The sequence below is a fragment of the Hemicordylus capensis genome, chromosome 12 (genome assembly GCF_027244095.1).
Source record: "Hemicordylus capensis ecotype Gifberg chromosome 12, rHemCap1.1.pri, whole genome shotgun sequence".
Lineage (NCBI taxonomy): Eukaryota > Metazoa > Chordata > Lepidosauria > Squamata > Cordylidae > Hemicordylus > Hemicordylus capensis.
The window spans coordinates 9,445,852-9,464,261 of record NC_069668.1 but is presented as its reverse complement, the minus strand read 5'-3'; the positions used below and the strand labels follow the sequence as shown (position 1 = coordinate 9,464,261).

Below are 18,410 nucleotides of genomic sequence, written 5' to 3'. Positions count from 1 at the left end.
TGCAAGCCAGGGTGGACCCAACTTAGCAAAGGGGACAATTCACACTTTCTACCACATGACCAGCTGTTCTCCCATAGACCAGAGAGTCCAGGCCTATTAGTTCCCCAGAGCTGCTAGAAAAGGTAAATGGATATAGATGAAGAAAAAGGCAAAGCGGGAGAGATCTTCTCTCCTACCTTGGTTAAGAGTAGGGTACAAAAGCTGGGCTACCGTGCTTTGGAGCCACCTAATGATGCAGTGGGGAAATGATTTGCCTAGAGAGCCCAAGGTTGCCGGTCTGAATCCTTGCTGGTCTGTTTCAAACTATGGGAAACATCTATCTCGGGCAGCAGCGGTATAGGAAGATGCTGAAAGGCATCATCTCATACTGCATGGAAGGAAGCAATGGTCAACCCCTTCTGTATTCTACCAAAGACCACCACAGGGTTCTGTGGGTGCCAGGAGTTGACACCGACTCGATGGCACACTTTACCTTTACCATGCTTTAAGCAACCAGGGCTGGAGGAAAATGTGTGAGTTCACACCACCATGCAAAACAGGGTACACAGCCTCCTACACTGATGTTGGTGGTTGTGTGAACAGACCTATAGTGTCATGTTGAGAAAGATTCTAGGGAGAAATGGCCAATGGGTTACTCAGACCAGCCTGAGAGATTGGCATCCAGCCTCCCCAATTGGAGAAAATGGAAGGAGAAAATCCAGTGGAGAAAATGGAAGGAGGAAATTTGTAGCCATGCCCCTGCAAGGAGGAGTGGCAGAGAAATCAGTTCATTCCTGTGTGTTCCTCTCACAGTATCTGCTGTCCACAGCAGGGGCACAGTGCAAATGACGCCATGCGTTCTTTTACCGTGACGAGGGGAAACCAGGACAAAGAATGCCAGTTACTGTGTCTAGCTTGTAACATCTTGTTCTAGCCTTAATAGCAAGAGGCTCCTTTTCCTACCACTGTCGGCACTTTTATTAGGCTCTGAGCTCGTGGCTCACAATGCTGCCATTACTTGACCAAAAGAGCAGGTCACCCTTTCTAAATGAGAGTCTCGGATTTGCACTCAACTGCTCCCATCGACATGATTATTTCTAACTATTTATGCTGTTTTCATGTACTCGAGGGACTTACATCGGATGCTTCGCTGACGATTCCCGAGAGCGGATTCTGAAAGGTGCGGTGTTTTATGACTTGAGGAAAATGACCATTTCTCATTGCCAGGAAGCTTGTGCTGAGAGGTAAAGAAAGAAAGAGAAAAACCACACACACACACACCACTTTCTTTCTCTTAGTTTCCCTCTCCCAGTATGAAAAGAAGCTTCCAACTCAATTTGTCAAAAAATGGGGCAATTACAGCTGTTCAGTGAAAGGACTCTGAATTGCCCCAGATGCTTGATCAGAAAGGATTTATGCCAACTGTGGAGATACTAAAAATGTATTGTTTTAGTACCATGATTCTAGACCGAAGTGGGGAAACCTGGTCCTCCAACTGTGGAAGAACTACAATTCCCATCATCCCCAGCCACAATTTATTGTGGGAGTTGTGGTTCAACCACAGCCAGAGGGCCAAGTTGACTCACCTAGTCCATTGCGTTAGTCCACCGGGGCAAGTAATAAATGAAGGGGGGCAAAACAGAAGCTCCTTTAAATGTAAATTAACAATTAAAAGAGGGGCATAAAATTGGCTTTATATGGGAGAGAGTAAAGAGGTGTTGTTGTTTTAATTGAAACATGGTATTAAGTGGGAGTCCCAATCTGACATGTTCATGTCCCTGGCTAATTTCTCATCAGAACTGGTGGAGCTGTTCTTTCCAAGAATGAATGCACCCCAGCTGTCTACTTTGAGTCTCTCCAACGTCTTAGATGGAGAAAGGTTTCTCCCAACCCCGCTGCCAGAAATGCCTTACAGGAACATACAGATAAAGCCTGCATTCTGCTACTGAGCAGTGGAGCCCATGACACTTATTTCTGGCTCCCTTCCTTTCTGCAAAGCTAATTTGGCTGTCTCTGTGAATTTGTCTTGGGTTTGGAGACTAGTGAATCTCACTTTAGGATCCCCCCACCTCTGCCAGCAGGGAGAGAGAAGATGCTCCTCCAAACCCCAGAGGAATCTGTAGGAAGCAACACAGAAATACAACTAAGTACTTGGAGCTGTTGGCAGCTCTGTGAGTGACTTTGAGCCAGAGGCAGAAAGCTTTGCTCCCTCCGTACTTTAAATGTGGAGGCACACACACCTACAAGTACAAAGTGTGAATGTGACAAACCTGTCATGCGCTGTGCTGTGTTCACGCCAGGTTTGCCCCCATGTAATATGTGGAATGACCCTTTTGCTTTCCTCTCGAGAAAGAGAAAGGGGAGTTTTCTGCCTCTTTGATGTCATTCAGTGTCGCCACTTAGACATCCTGGGCTGGGTCACAGATAGCGCGGAACCGCGGATCCAAGGGACCAGTGATTCTGCGCCGCCGCCCCCCCGCCACTCTCCAGACGTAACACTCCGGAGGCTCTCTGTAGTCACAGCGAGACGGCAGAGAGATGGAGGTTTTCCGTTACGTATGAACTGGGCCCATCCATGGGCCAGCATGGTGTAGTGGTTAGAGTGCTGGACTAGGACCAGGGAGACCCGAGTTCAAATCCCCATTCAGCCATGATACTTGCTGGGTGACTCTGGGCCAGTCACTTCTCTCTCAGCCTAACCTACTTCACAGGGTTGTTGTGAGGAGGAATCTAAGTATGTAGTTCACCACTCTGGGCTCCTTGGAAGAAGAGTGGGATATAAAATGTAAATAATAACAACAACAACAACAACAACAATAACAATAACATCTGCTACACAATACACCAGATATAACTGTAGTCGAGAAGAAAGAAAAACAAGTGAAAATAATCGACATAGCAATACCAGGGGATAGCAGAATAGAAGAAAAAGAAATAGAAAAAATAAGAAAAGATCTACAAATTGAAATTAAAAGGCTGTGGCAGAAAAAGACCAAAGTAATCCCAGTGGTAATTGGCAGGTGCAGTTCCAAAAGACCTTGAAGAGCACCTCCACACCATAGGGGCCACAGAAATCACCATCAGCCAATTACAAAAAGCAGCTTTATTGGGAACGGCCTATTTTCTGCGACGATATCTATAACAATAGCAACAACATTGACAATAAAATTCTGGCATCCCAGGTCCTTGGGAAGGACTCAATGTCTGGATAAAACAAACCAGTCAGTAACACCTGACTGTGTAAACAACAAAATAATAATAATAATAATCCGTCCAAACAGTAATAGCCATGAAGCCTGATTTTTAAGGATACATCTAATCCAGTGGTTCTCAACCTGGTAGCCAATGAATTGTAGCTGGGTATGATGGGTGTTGTAGTCCAGAAACATCTGGAGGCCCCCAGGTTGGGAACCACAGGAGATTGCTGCTGCACACCGATCCTTATTTCCCAGCAACTGTTTGCTGACTATTCTAGCTCTGCTGCTGGAGGCATTTGCTGGAGGCTGCCATTGACAAACTGCTCCGTCTGGATGTCTGGATGGGTTGATTTCTGAGGAGTTGTGCTTGCTTTGTCCAGGGCTTATACATATGCTGGGCTGGAGTATGGAGCAGAATGCTATTGTGGAAACAGGTTGCCGCTGACAATGGCAAAGCAGGAGGAGTGCAACAATGAATGTAAAGGAGAAAAAGGAACCATCTGTGGAGGTGTCAATCGGCTCTCTGTGTATCGGGTGGAGGAACCACGGGCTGCGTCCAAACGGCGTAAGTGATGTGAGGCTCCTGAGCGAGGATCTCCTCCTGGCCAGGATGTGGAAAGAAACGCATGCTGCCCTGGTAGCTTTCCTTAAAAAACACAGAGGAAAGAGCAGGGGGGCTGAACGGCCAGGATGTTGTCTGTACCTGGGCGGCTTGTGGTAGCAAGCAGACACTGTCCCCTTTGCTGAGCAAGGTCTGCCCTGGTTTGCATTTGAAGGGGAGACTACATGTGAGCACTGGAAGATATTGCCCTCAGGGGAGGGGGCTGCTCTGGGAAGATCACCTGCCTGCTTGCATGCCAAAGGTCCCAAGTTCCCTCCCTGGCATCTCCTGCCTGCAACCTTGAAGAAGTCGCTGCCAGTCTGGATAAGCTATACTGAGCTAGATGGACCAAGGGTCTGACTCAGTATGAGGCCGCTTCCTGGTGAGGATGTGTATGCCAGGAGAAGCCCTGATGGGTTCCTATGTGGGTGCCAGGAGAAGCTTGGACCCTTCCTGGAGTTCAGTCTGGCCCTGATCCAATACAGGTGTCTGAGGTGGCCTCCCCATCCTCTCAATTCAGCCCCGCCTGAGCAGCCATGTGAGCACTTTGCCTTCGGTGTTGGAGTTTGGCCTTGGCATGGCGTTGCTTCTGATTCTCTGGGGGTGATGGAGGCGGTTTAAGGGACAAATCAAAAGCCTTACTGGAGTTCATTGGATCTCCAGGCTGACAGAGTCTCCAGGCTGACAGCTGTCTGATTAAGGGGCTTTCCTTGTGGCCAGGCTTCTTGGCTGGGGAATGCTAATCCTCCTCCTCCTCCAAGAGGGTCTCCTTGAAAGGGGGTTGGAATCTGGATGAGTCCTGACAGTGGTTCTACAACAGCCTTCTAAAGAGCCCCAGATGGTTGGCCAACCTCTCGTCAACAAGAGCGAAGGGTTTGTTGGAGACCATCTATTTGGCGACGGTCTCTCCTGATAGTTTGGGATCTCTCTGGTTTTATTTTTTATAAAATCAATATAAGTTGCAGGAGCATTGCTCTGTGCATGAGCGCCGAGGGGAGAGCACAGTTGACAGATTGGAAAAGTCAGTGGGAGAGAGAGGACGCTGAACGTCTCCAGCTGCAGTTTGCTGAAACTGCGGATGCAGTCAAGTTGTCATCTGGGGCTGTCTTCTGCCTTGTTGGGGTGTCTCTTTGCCTCCACTTAGATTCTGCTTATACATTTGCAAACGAGTACAAATTACAGAGACCTCTTAGGTCTCCAGGGCCATCCAGCAGAAACGCCAACCTTCAGTCCTGTCCCTGGGATTTCTCACCACTTGGAGAAGCTGGGAGGGCATCACAGGCCAATTAGCCGATGGAGCCAGGGCTTTCAAAGGGCAGTAATTAAGGGGTCAAGTGGGGTGGCGGCCCTGGCGTCAGATGAAGAGGACACCAAATGGGTCTGGAAGCAAGTGCAGAGCCTTCAAGGGGATCCGTCTGGCAAGGAAGTTCGTGTTTAGCTCTGAAGATTCAGCAAAGGATACTTTTGGAAAGATGTGAATGGTGTGATCTGCAGGCCAGGGTGGGAGAAAGAAAGGCCTGGCTGGACCAGAAGGGAATAAGCGTTCGGCACTAAAGTCCCTCTAGCTATCTGCACCAGTTCATTGCAGCATCTGTCATTTCTGGCGGCTGCTCGTCTCTCTGATGGCTGCCGCTTTTCATCCATGCCTCAAGGAGCAGCCATGAGGTTTGGAACACAGCTCTTAAGAAGCAGCAGTTGGTGTGATGGAGCTTAGCAGCAAACCCATTATAGCTGCTGCAAGGAGGGCAACAAGGCTCACATTTGGGACCCTCTAGGTTGAGCTGAAAGGGGCAATATGATGCAGGGGCTAGTGTGAAGAGAGCTGGCAAAGCTGGGTCTTATGGCCCAGTGTCACACACTGGGAGAGCTGGTCTGGTGGTAGCAAGCAAGAATTTTCCCTGTTGCTAAGTAGGGTCTGCCCTGGCTTGCATTTGAATGGGAGACTACATGTGAACACTGTAAGATATTCCCTTTAGGGGATGGGGCTGCTCTGGCTTGCATGCAGAAGGTTCCAAGTTTCCTCCCTGGAATCTCCAGATAGAGCTGAGAGACTTCTGCCTGTAAGAAGCGGCTGCCAGTTTGTGTAGACAATACGGAGCTAGATGGACCGAAGGTCAGACTTGATAAGTGGCAGCTTCCTATGTTCCTCCCCAATGGCCATGGAATGCGTTGAATTTCTGAATGGCCAACAAGCATTTGGAAATACCATGCATTCCTATGGCCCTTTGGAAGGAATTAGGGCTTTTCAGTGGGCATCCCTTGTTGTCCAAAATATTTTCATACATTCCTTGGAGTATCTGCTTTGCCTTCCCTGGCATCTCCAGGTAGGCCTGGGAGAGTCTCCTGCCTGCAACCTTGGAGAAGCCGCTGCCAGTCTGGGTAGACAATACTGAGCTCGATGGACCAAGGTCTAACTCAGTAGAAGGCAGATTCCTATGTTCCTACATACTGCCCAACACTTTACAGATGGAGGCAGGACATGCTTCTCACTCCCCAGAATGCAAGAGCGGGACTTTGTTTGAAGACTGAATCTTATTGAAGTGTCAGTAATCCAGCACGGCATTCTACCAGTTCCCATGGTTACCGAGACTCTTTAGGCAACAATGCAGAAGTGAAGCAAGCAAATGGGGCCAGGATCAAAGGCTAAAATGGGAACTGGAGGGATACTGATACTTGCACTGTCACACTTTGGAATGTGGCGACCCATCTGTGGAAGGGACCCTGGAATTTCCCCTTGGAAGGTCAGTTGGAAGAACCCAGAAATTCACTTTGGAGAAATTTCCATTCCAACCCTAGTTACACCCATCTCTGACTTGCATGATATTCGCCAGCCTTTGTCTTCACTCACCAGAGTCCATCAACCATAACCCATCCCTGCTCCACTGATCCCAGCAGCAACGTAAATGGGCCCCGTTTAGGATGAAATGTGGAGTGGGACAGACAGCAGCTGCTGACTTGCTCCATGCATTTTAGCCCACAACCCACACAGCTGCTTCCCACTTCCTCCCACAACTCACTCCTCACTTCCTCCCGCAAACCCCCATGCGTTTTAGCCCAGCCTCTTCTAATCATATCCTGACACCTGATTCAAGGCCCAAAGGAGAATCAGGGCTCCAAAGGAAGGCTAGAGGTTCAGCACCACGGAGAGTTCTGAGTAAGCATTATGGCTCCAAGGGCTGTGAGAAAGCACCTTAGACAATTCTCCCATGTTTCTCCTGGGTGGGAGGCTTAACCCTGGAATGCCAGTTTCTCCTTGGAAGAAGCCTGCCATTTTCATTCAAAATTCACGTTGGAGAAATGGCAACTTGGCAAGTAGCAGACTCAGGCCTTCAGTTATAGGAACATAGGAAGCTGCCTTCTACTGAGTCAGACCCTTGGTCCATCTAGCTCAGTATTGTCTACCCAGACTGGCAGCAGCTTCTCCAGGTAGGGAACTTGGAACCTTCTGCGTGCAAACCCACTCTTCGCAGAGTGGCCCCCCTCCCAAAGCAGTGTTCCTTCTAACAGGGATTCCCAGATGTTGTTGACTACAGCTCCTAGAATCACCAGCTGCAACGGCTTTTATTCCCAGCAACCGCTGGGAATCCCTGTAAGAGGGAACACTGCACTGAAGCGGAACATTTTACAGCATTCACATGTGGTCTCCCATTCAGATGCAAACCAGGGTGGACCCTGCTTAGCAAAGGGGACAATTCATGCTTGCTACTACAAGGCCAGCTCCCTTCCCACAATATCTTGTCGTTCAGCTAAACCCCTGCAGTCACACTGAGACCTCTGGGAGGAAAGCCCATTTGCCGAGGGGGAGGGAGGGATGGAGTCACCCTCCTGTTTGCTAGTAAATTCTAGGGGATCCTCCATAAGGGGCTCAGTAGAGGATTTTGCCCCCAGAACCCACCATGGTCAGTTACCAGCGTGGGCTTGGCTAACAACAGTTTCAACTGTGTCCACTTTGTTCCTGGCTCTTATGCCCAGCTCTTTGCTTCTACAGCGGGAGAGCTTTGAAAGCATAAACTATCCAAATGTGGCAGTTTCTGAAAGGGCTGCGGTATACAGGACCAAAGCTGAATGGAGACGGAGCATTTGGGGTGAAGCCTTTTCATCTGCTGAAAGAAAAAGAACGCCGCCGCATCCCCCCCCCCGGCCCATTTTCATTTTTATTCCTTTCGGATCCATTCTGCCAGATAGAATGGGGAAAGGAAGAAAAGCTCTCCATTTGTATACTGCATCTTAACCATTGACTTATATTTACTTCTCTCAAACTTATGGTTCCCTGTGGATGCTGTTTGTGGGGAAAGAACGCGTGGATTTTAGCTCGTACCAGCCGAGATGGTGTTTCATTGCTCCCGAAAAGAGGGGGTCAGGACTCCAACAATAATACACCCAACATAGGCTAGCACACAGTCTGGCAACTTTCCCAGTATTTGCATCGGAGCTGCAATCTGCAGAAGGCAAGGCATGTTTTCAGCAGCTTAGATATTTCTTCTGCCCAGTTAACATTCTTCCCTGATGTCCTCAGGGTACTGATTCTTAAGTACTGGTTCAAGAAGGAACTGGAGCCCAGAAGGCAACAAAAGAGAAAAAGGAAAACCTGGAGGCCAGTCCCAGAGGAACATAGGAAGCTGCCATATACTGAGTCAGACCATTGGTCTATCTCGCTCAGTATTGTCTTCACAGACAGGCAGCAGCTTCTCCAAGGTTGCAAGTGGGAGTCTCTCAGCCCTAGGGATGTGCGGTTCGGTTCGGATCCGGACCGGTTCGTCCGAACCGGTCCGGATCCGGCGGCTCGATCCCGGACCGAATCGGGCCCTCCCGGGGACCGAGCCGGACCGAATTCGAGCCGGTTCGGTACCGAACCGGCTCGGGTTTCCCGAACCGGTTCGGGAATGAAATTGAGTCTCACTCAGTGTCTCTTTAAAGTGTGTCCTCCATTTTGTGTCTCCTTCCCGAAACTTTTGCTCCTCCTTGCATCCATTTTGTGATGCTATTTCCAGGCATTGTATTGGCTGCGCTATTGATCCTTGATTGGCCAGAATGAGTCCTTTGGTCTGGTAGGCTGCTTGGCTGTTGCACTGTTGAGAGCTGGCACCCTGTTGGCCGTGGGGGGAGTGCAAAGGTGGGGGCTCCCAAAGGAGGGAATTTCAAACCTATATAAACCCAAGCCTCTTCTCTGGAAACTTCTCTTGGCTGCAGTTGTGGGATCATCTCTGAGACCTGCTTGCCCTTTGCTGGCTGCTCTGGTGTCTCTGTGAGTCCTGACTGTGTCCTGTGTCTCTCTGTGTGTGCTCTGTCTAATCCTTTGTCCACCTGCCCTTTGTGACTCTCTGTGTGTCTCCTCTCTCTGTCTGTCTCTTGTCTGTATACTGTGTGTTACTTCACTTTACTTTCTTCTTAATTTCCCCCAATTTTCCCTGTTCCTTGTCTGTCTGCTTTTCTCCCCCCCCTCCCCCCCTTTCCCTTCTCATCCTTTGGGCCTACCCTCCCCCTCCCCCACTCCCACCCACTGCATCCTCATTGCTTTAAATCTTCTTCCATTAATTATTGCTCTTTGTCCTGCCTTGTTGTTGTCCAACTTTTTGATTTTCACATTGCATTCCATTGGTTTCAGTTATATATTGCTTGCTGGTTTTGCTTAAATTGTACCATTTTGTTTGTTTCTGCTGACTGCTGCTGCCCTGCGAGTTGGTTCCCTGAATCCCTCCCCCCCACCCCCAGAGGATTCTGTTGTTGTTTCTTGTTGTCCCATATAATCAGTTTTGGTTCCCTGCTCCCAACTTGCCCCTCCAAGTCCAACCACACCCCACCCCAACCCCACCCCATCCAGCCTTCTCCCAAGTTTGCTGCTGCCAAACCGAGTCCAGTTTTCTTTGCTTGGTTCCACTTATTCATTTGCTATTATTAATTTGCAGCAATTGTGGTTTCATTGTCTCTGTTCACTTAGTGGCCCCCCTCAGAGTCTGTGTTTGGTTCCCCCTCCCCACACCCCCACCCCCAAGTTTTTTCTGCTGGTTATAGTCTTTCTTTTAATTTTTTTTTTAAACTTCTGGCTTGTGTTCTCTTGATATATATTGCTTTATATATTTTGCTACCCTCCTCCTCCTCCTCCCCCCCCTGCCTGCCCCCCCCACCCTCCCTCCTCCCAGACCCTACCCTAGCCCAGGCCCAGCTCCTCCCCCAACCACCCCATCCAGCCTAATCGCTGCTGCTGCCCGAGTTGTTCCAGTTTCTCCTTTGCTGTTTGTTGTTGCCACCTCCCCTTCCCCCCAACACCCCTCTGCCACACACTAGCCCCCAACCACACACACCCTCTCTGCTCCCCCCACCCCACCTCTTTTTCTCCTTGCCCCTGACTCTCTCCACTCACCCCAGGCCCCCTGCCACACACTAGCCCCCAACCACACACACCCTCTCTGCTCCCCCCACCCCACCTCTTTTCCTCCTTGCCCCCGACTCTCTCCACTTACCCCAGGCCCCCTGCCACACACTAGCCCCAACCACACACACCCTCTCTGCTCCCCCCACCCCACCTCTTTTTCTCCTTGCCCCCGACTCTCTCCACTTACCCCAGGCCCCCTGCCACACACTAGCCCCCAACCACACACAGCCTCTCTGCTCCCCCCACCCCACCTCTTTTCCTCCTTGCCCCCGACTCTCTCCACTTACCCCAGGCCCCCTGCCACACACTAGCCCCAACCACACACACCCTCTCTGCTCCCCCCACCCCACCTCTTTTTCTCCTTGCCCCCGACTCTCTCCACTTACCCCAGGCCCCCTGCCACACACTAGCCCCCAACCACACACACCCTCTCTGCTCCCCCCACCCCACCTCTTTTTCTCCTTGCCCCCGACTCTCTCCACTTACCCCAGGCCCCCTGCCACACACTAGCCCCCAACCACACACAGCCTCTCTGCTCCCCCCACCCCACCTCTTTTTCTCCTTGCCCCCGACTCTCTCCACTTACCCCAGGCCCCCTGCCACACACTAGCCCCAACCACACACACCCTCTCTGCTCCCCCCACCCCACCTCTTTTCCTCCTTGCCCCTGACTCTCTCCACTTACCCCAGGCCCCCTACCACACACTAGCCCCAACCACACACACCCTCTCTGCTCCCCCCACCCCACCTCTTTTCCTCCTTGCCCCCGACTCTCTCCACTTACCCCAGGCCCCCTGCCACACACTAGCCCCAACCACACACACCCTCTCTGCTCCCCCCACCCCACCTCTTTTCCTCCTTGCCCCCGACTCTCTCCACTTACCCCAGGCCCCCTGCCACACACTAGCCCCCAACCACACACACCCTCTCTGCTCCCCCCACCCCACCTCTTTTCCTCCTTGCCCCTGACTCTCTCCACTTACCCCAGGCCCCCTGCCACACACTAGCCCCAACCACACACACCCTCTCTGCTCCCCCCACCCCACCTCTTTTTCTCCTTGCCCCCGACTCTCTCCACTTACCCCAGGCCCCCTGCCACACACTAGCCCCCAACCACACACACCCTCTCTGCTCCCCCCACCTCTTTGGACCGCTGCTACTGCTGTGTCCTCCCCCCACACCTGAATCCCCCCTCCCTGCTGCGCTGCGCTTCTCCTCTCTCCTCTTTCTCTCTATCATCTCTCTTTCTCCTCTCTCTCTCTTTCTTTTCTCTCTCTCTCCTCTCTTTCTCTTTGTCCCTCCCCCCCTCTCTTTTCTCTCTCTCTTAGTCTTTTCTCTCTCTGCTCCCCTTCACTTTCCACCTCCTCTCCCACAGCTGCAGCCGCACACAGTAGCCTACCCACCTGGCGGCTGCCATCGGTTTTTTTTTTCTTTTTATAGTTTTTGGTTGATTTTGTCTCTGCTTGGGGGTGAGTTGAGCGACACAAATAGTGTTGTCTCCTCACTTCTGCCCCTCCATCGTTGTTGAACTACCCCGGTTGCCTGTGTGCCTCGTGCGGCCGCCCTGCTGTGTCTCAGCCCAGGGTGGCTGGCTGGCGGCGGCGAATCCGTGACCAGCAGTGAGCGGCAGGAGAAGGACCGGAAGAAGAGGGGTTAGTGCGTGTGCGATTGTGCACCTTTTGTTGCCCCTTTCTCTCCCTAGCTGGCGGTTTTAAATAGGGACACCCCTATTCTGAAATGCATTTGGGTGTGGGGAGGAGGGAGGGAACCTTGGAGAGGAGATGTACTGTTGTAAAACTTGTGTCTTCATGCCCATGCCCAGTAAAGAAATTGCTGCTGTGTGTTGCGTTGCATTGCATGCGTCTTGCAGGTGGTTTTTGAACAGGTGCCTTCCAGAGTGCTTCCTTGCCTCTGGGGCAGTCTGAGTGGGGTCCAGGGTTCTGATGCGATGCTGCCACTACATGCTGGGCCCATGCCATGCCAGAGTGCTTCCTTGCCTCTGGGGCAGTCTGAGTGGGGTCCTGGCTGGGCTCTGATGCTGCCACTACATGCTGGGCCCATGCCATGCCAGAGTGCTTCCTTGCCTCTGGGGCAGTCTGAGTGGGGTCCTGGCTGGGCTCTGATGCTGCCACTACATGCTGGGCCAATACACACGTATGATGATGATCATGATGTTCAATCCATGAGGCTGCCATCAAGTGTTTGCTGCTGCTTGCTTGCCATGGCATTGGGCAGGCAGAGTCACAGAGTGGGTGGGCTCAACCTCTGTGTTGGTGTGACTGGGTTCTGGTTTTGGTTGTGTGCAATTTAGAGTCACTAAATAGGCTGCATTGAGTTTGATGCTCCCCCCACAGGAGCATTACTTGAGAACCACCCCCCAGAACCCACACTTTGTGTTCCAGTTCACTAAATAAGGGTTTCCTCCTTTGATCTGCAGGTTCCCAAGCGTTGACTGCATCCCTCCCCCACCCCCGGTAGGTGCTGTGCCCTCCCCCCATCCACTCTCCCCCCCCAAAAAAGCTAAAAACTTGCCACCCACACCACAACTACTCCACCCAACTGCCCGTGCCACCCTCCCACACCGGGGTTCCACCCTTTAACCCCCTATTTTTCTAAAAAAAACCCCTCCCAGACCCATCTCCCCAATTGGCTTGGTGGTTGACTCCCAAATTCAAAAAGGACACCCTCCCCCTCACTTCGATTGGCTTCCCCCCCCATATCAAAAAGTCTTCCTTTCCCCCCAATTGGCTTCCTTTTTTGAAAACAAACTTCCCCCCCGCCGCCTCCAAATCAGCTGCCTTTTTTTTGGCCCCTAAGCCCCTCCAAATTATTTTTTTGACCCTGTCTGGCCTTCCTCCTAAAGTCTCCCTCCTTCTGACCTAGCAGCATGTCTGAGCGCCGTGTGGTGGGCAGGGCTCGCTCAAGGCTGGCAGGCAGAGGTGGGAGAGGCCAGGTGCGGGGTGCGCCTGCGGCACGGGGAGGGAGAGGACGCGGGGAGCCTGAGGACACCCCAGTTCTCCCCATTGGAGAATTCTTTGCTCCGGCCCCATCTTTGGTGCGCAGGATTCAGTTCCCCACGCCTGCTGCCGCCAATCGCGGCAGAGGCAGAGGCACTGTTAGGGCTGTGGCGGGTCCCTCCTCGCCGGCGGCACCAGGTGCTGCTGAGCTACCGCCAGTTGTTGAGGTGGAGGAGACTGTGGAGTTGGAAGAGCAGGTAGAGGGCGGTGAGGACCATGCGGCTGGCAGCGATGCAGCCAGGTTCTCCCTCCCTCTGGGGCCCCTTCCCCCTATCCTTTCGCCGCTCAGTGGGGCCCCCCCTTGTGAAGCCCGACACTCTGGTGGGGAGCGGTCTGGCGAGGTGGTGGAGGAGAGGCCTGCCTCTCCGATGCCAGTTGAGCCGGGCCCTTCCTCCGCTGTGGAGGGCGGAAGGGGCGGGTTGGGTGGCAGCAGTGGGCAGGCAGCGGCGGCCGCCCCCCCCCCTAGGACTGCAGCCACCCTGCGAGAAACGGCCTAGGACGGCGCCCAGGGCGCAGGAGGCCAAGGGCAGTGGTGCATGGGTGCATTTTGAGGTCCCTCAAGATGCCCCATTCCACGCCCGCTGTGTCCACTGCAGGATGCTTGTCAGCCGTGGAAGGGACCCTGCGCACCTGGGTACGACGCCTATGTGGAGACACCTAGAGCGTCACCACCCAGGTCTCAGGGGACAGGCTGGCAGCGCTAGTGCGCCTTGTGCATCTGCCACTAGGGCGGGCAGCGGCAGTGTGCCAGCCAGCAGGCAGGCTACACTGCCCGTCCAGCGGTGGACGCAGTCCTCGGGCAGCCAGCGTATTGTTCGCGTGGACCATCATCACCTCACCCGCCTCATAGGGGAGATGATTTCCACCGATGACCAGCCGTTTCAGGTGGTCGAGAACAACGGCTTCCGCCGTATTCTCCAATACCTGGCTCCCGAATACGTCATCCCCTCAAGGACGACGTTCAGCCGGAACGTGGTCCCCTCCCTGTACCGCCGGTGCAGGGAGCTCGTGTCGGCCGAGCTGCGTGCAGCTCCGGCCGGGACAAGCGTGCATTTCACGACTGACCTCTGGACCAGTGTCAGTGGGATGCACGCTTCTTTCCTGGCCCTCACTGCCCACTGGTGGGGACCGGAGAGTGAGGGGACCTCCGCGGGCGATGCTTCCGGGTCCGGCGCGGCTCCCGATGCACTACGGCACAGGTGGGCCGTCCTGCACGTGGAGACGATGGACACGAGGCACACCGCGGAGGAGGTGGCGGCCGTACTCGACCGCCAGATAGAGGAGTGGATTGGCGGGTGTCCACACCTCTCCCGCGGCTTCATTGTCACCGACAATGGAGCCAACGTTACCGCCGCTGTCGAGACAGTCATGGACTGTGTGAACATACGGTGTATGGCACACACGCTCCATCTGACCGTCAGGGACGCCCTTGGCCTTAAGGAGCTGAGGGCGTCCCAGGAGAAGGGGGCCCGCCCCATCGCAGGTGCTGTTGCTGCCACGGCTACGCTTGTGGATAAGTCCCGCAAGCTGGCCGCCCACTTCCACCGCAGCGAGAAGTCCAGGAGACTGCTTCGCCAGAAGCAGGATGACCTTGGCCTTCCTCGCCATCTCATCCCTACGGATGTGGAGACGCGGTGGAACTCCACCTTCCTCCTGTTCCAGCGCCTGTTGGAGCAGGAGAGAGCCCTTGTCGCCCTGGCGAGGGACGAGTCCTTGGATGTCTGCGACTTCTCGAACGCAGAGTGGAAGCAGATGTCCGAGGCGGTGTCGGCACTCGAGCCCTTCCAGCTTGCCACGAAGGGCTTGTGTGGCGACACCACTCCCTTGAGCCAGGCGCTGCCCACAGCTGTTGGTCTCGAGAAGCTGATGGGTGGACTCCATATCTCTCTGACCACGCCAGAGGGTCGTGCTCTGGCTGGGAGGCTGAGGTCTGGGGTTGACAAGCGGCTCGTTGATGTGCTGGGAGACAGGGAGGAGTATGTCCTCGCTTGTCTCTGTCACCCAGCCCTCAAGGGCAATGCCGTGAGTGCCGACGACTTGCCCAGGTGGAAGGGCATCCTGGTCGAGAAGGTTAGGGAGGAGGAGGCCGCTAGGGCCCGCAGAGACCAGGGTGTTGGTAGTGGTGCGGGGGCAGCCCTCGCGGCCCAACCCGCACCCAGCAGCAGCATGGGCGGCCAGCCGGCGTCAGCTTCCCCTTCCCCTCCCTCTTCCCAGTCCAGCAGCGCGGCATCCCAGGCGGCGCCATCGCAGCAGCCATTTGCTACCGACTCGAGATCCGCCCAGTGGTTTCAGCGGTTCTGCTATGGCGCCATGCCTGGTATGCGGGAGGCTCGACCTGCCAGGCCCCCCTCCAGTGCTGAGCAATGCGTTGCGCAGTACTTGGAGGAGCCTGTGGAGGGAGACGGCGTGGACTGCGCACAGTTCTGGGCGAGCCGCCGCCAAGTCTGGCCGGACCTGGCGGTGGTGGCTGTGCGCCTCCTCTCCTGCCCCCCAACCAGTGTCCAGAGCGAGCGGGTGTTTTCACGTGCCGGGGACGTGGTGACACCCTCTCGCTCCCGCTTGGACCCTGGTCTGGTGGAGCAGCTGGTCTTCCTTAAGGTGAACCTCCCCCTGTTGGGCTACCCCAAGCTGCAGTTTGAGACGGGCGAGTGATTACCGTGGGTTGCCCCATGGTTGGTCACCTGCCTGGCTCGAACTCTGTGCTTATCCCTACCCTCCCCCCTTCCACCTCTAGCTGAGCTGACGTGACAGATGCTGAGCCGTGCCAGCCAGTCGCAGCGTGTAGTGTGCCCACACAGAGATGCAGTTGTAGTAGTAGTTGTAGTGCTGCGACTGGCCAGATGTTTACAATGCCCACGCCCACCTAAAAAGAAACCCAATGCTGACCAGCACAGGCCCTTTATCTATCCACCTGTCAGCATTTGGGGACCTGGCGTGGGCACGGCACACCCCCCCAAAGTAGCACAGCCCACGGAGTACTAGACTTAGCGGCAGCGGCGGGTATACGTTCAAAAATGCAGTGTAGATATGTAAATACTGTATGTAAATAAACATGTAAATAATTTTTTCTTTAAAAACCCCATGTCAAAATCAAGCCTCAAAATTATGCAAAAGAAAGAAAAAAAGGTGACAAAGGGAGAACAAAATGATGAATGCCAAATGAATTGATTTTATTGAAAATGTCACCAGAAATCATGTGTGGGGGGCTTGGTTTACATGGAGAAGATGATTGGGTGATTTTTTGAAATGAAACGAATGAATTATTATCATCTTATGTTCATCTTGATTGTGGTCACTGTTGATGTTGGCTGATGGCAAAAAACCCAAAACCATCAGAATAGCAATGAACTGGCTGCCAACACAACATATTGATTGATAACTGTGCAGGGGGGGAATTGGGTCTGTGTGTGTGTGTGTGGTGCAGGCTCAGTCTGTCTCTTCCTGTTGTGTGTCTGTCTGTCTGTCTGTCTGTCTGTGTGAATGGATGCCTAACACTGTCTCTGTGTGTGGATGCTTTCTGTGTGTAGTGTGGTGTGTGTCTGTCTACATGTTTTTTTTCCTCCCCCCCATGCCTCCCTCCATCCTTCCCCTCTCATCCTCTCCCCTTCCTCTTCACCACCTTCCATCCTCCCTCCCTTCCAGCCCACCACCGCCTCACCTGCCCCCAACCCCGGTCTGGCAGATGATGAGAGTCTGGTCTCTCCCACCGAAGCACACACGTGAGCACGTGTGTGCACAAATATGTGGCTGACCAACTCTGAGCCGGACCCTCCCCCCTTCAATCCCCTCTACATCCCTCTCCCCCTCCCCTTTCCTCCCCCCTGCCTCCCAGCCTCCCTCCCTGCCTCCCTCCCCCCTCCTAGCTAGCAGCGCACACATACACACACAAAACACCTGTGGTGGCAAACACCACCAGCACACATGCACTCACACTGGTGCCACCACCTCTGCCTTGGGCCTCTGTGTCCTTGAGCAGATATGTGGTGGTGGACCAGAGAAGCATTTCTTTCCAGCAAGGCAAAAGGCATGCACTCACTGCACACACACACACACACACACGAAGAGGTGAAGACGAGAAGAGGCAACTTCTAGAACCAGCAGCAGCAGGTGAGTGTCGTGTAATTGTGTTGCTTCCCAAGGCCACTGCCCATGCTCAATGCTCAGTCTGCTGAAACTAAAGAACTAGCTACAATCACCCTTCCTCACATGCAGCTCAGCTCAGCTCAGCTCAGCTGCACAGCACACTGACTAACTAGACACTACAGCTGGTGGTAGAAAAAACAGAAGTCTAGATTCTAGAAGATGTCCTGGTGGATTTTAAACTTTCAAATCTGTGCTAGGATTGCCTCGCCCGCCTCCTCCTCCTCCTCCTCCTCCTCCTCCTCCTGCCTGTAATTGTGCCCTCTCCCCTTGCAGTTGCGCCGTCGTGATGGGTTGGTGATGTGCGTGCGCCGTCTACTTGTTAGCTCTCTCCTCCTCATGTTGGCTGGGCTTGCCAGGCACTGGCTGGCAGCAGCTGTTGGCTGTGTGCTAGGCTCAGGCTGTGGCGCGCGTGACTGGACTGGGAATGTTATTGTAGCGGCAACACTGGTTGTGGTGGTAGCAGTAGTAGCTGTTGTTGTTGCTGGGCTGGTGGCTGCTGGCCTGTGCTGACTCTGCGCACTTGGTCTGGTCTGGTCTGGTCATTGGGATGCAGATGTAGGGTGTGTGTGCATCATCCATGGGGAGCATCAGAGCAGAGCAGAGCAGGTTGGCTGGCTTCTGTCTGTCGGGCCTAGTCAGTGGCAGGCACTGAGTGAGGCGGTGGTTCCTTTGGGCATCACGTCACCCATCATGCAGAGCGGCAGGTCTGCTGCTCTGCTGCTCCGCCTCCTGCTTCTTCTCTGTGTGTGCTGCTCTTGTGCTTAGTGTGCTGCTCCGCTGCTGCTGCTGTGCTGGCAGGCAGCACAGCAGTGGCCTTTTTGTTAGATCAGAGAGTGGGTGTTGTCTCTCTGAGTGTCCTCCTCTTACTTGCTTGGATAGGAGTGGTGGTAGTAGGTAGGCATTAAGATGGACTGACTAGGTGTTACGTGTTAGGGCGCCCAGAGAGAGGGGCCAAAAAGATGGGGTGGCAATTGTTGGGTTGCTCCTAGTATTATTGGTGAATTTCTGAAGAAAAAATTTTTTTCCATTGGCTAGAATGGGGGTTCGGGGCTGCCCCAGACCCGCCTCTGTGGGGTGGCAGCACCGCCAAAGTGGGTCCG

The 18,410-nt window shown here is 53.6% G+C and overlaps 1 protein-coding gene across 3 annotated transcripts in view; it reads left to right on the top strand.

Moving 5' to 3' along the window:
* Positions 1-18,410, top strand: part of WSCD1 (WSC domain containing 1) — a 57,613-nt gene that overhangs the window by 24,633 nt on the left and 14,570 nt on the right. For all 3 annotated transcript variants that reach the window (XM_053275423.1, XM_053275420.1, XM_053275421.1), the window contains exons 4-5: positions 1,109-1,223; positions 3,557-3,741. In XM_053275423.1, the coding sequence (XP_053131398.1) occupies positions 1,109-1,223; positions 3,557-3,741 (300 nt within the window). The remainder of the gene's footprint in view (positions 1-1,108; positions 1,224-3,556; positions 3,742-18,410) is intronic.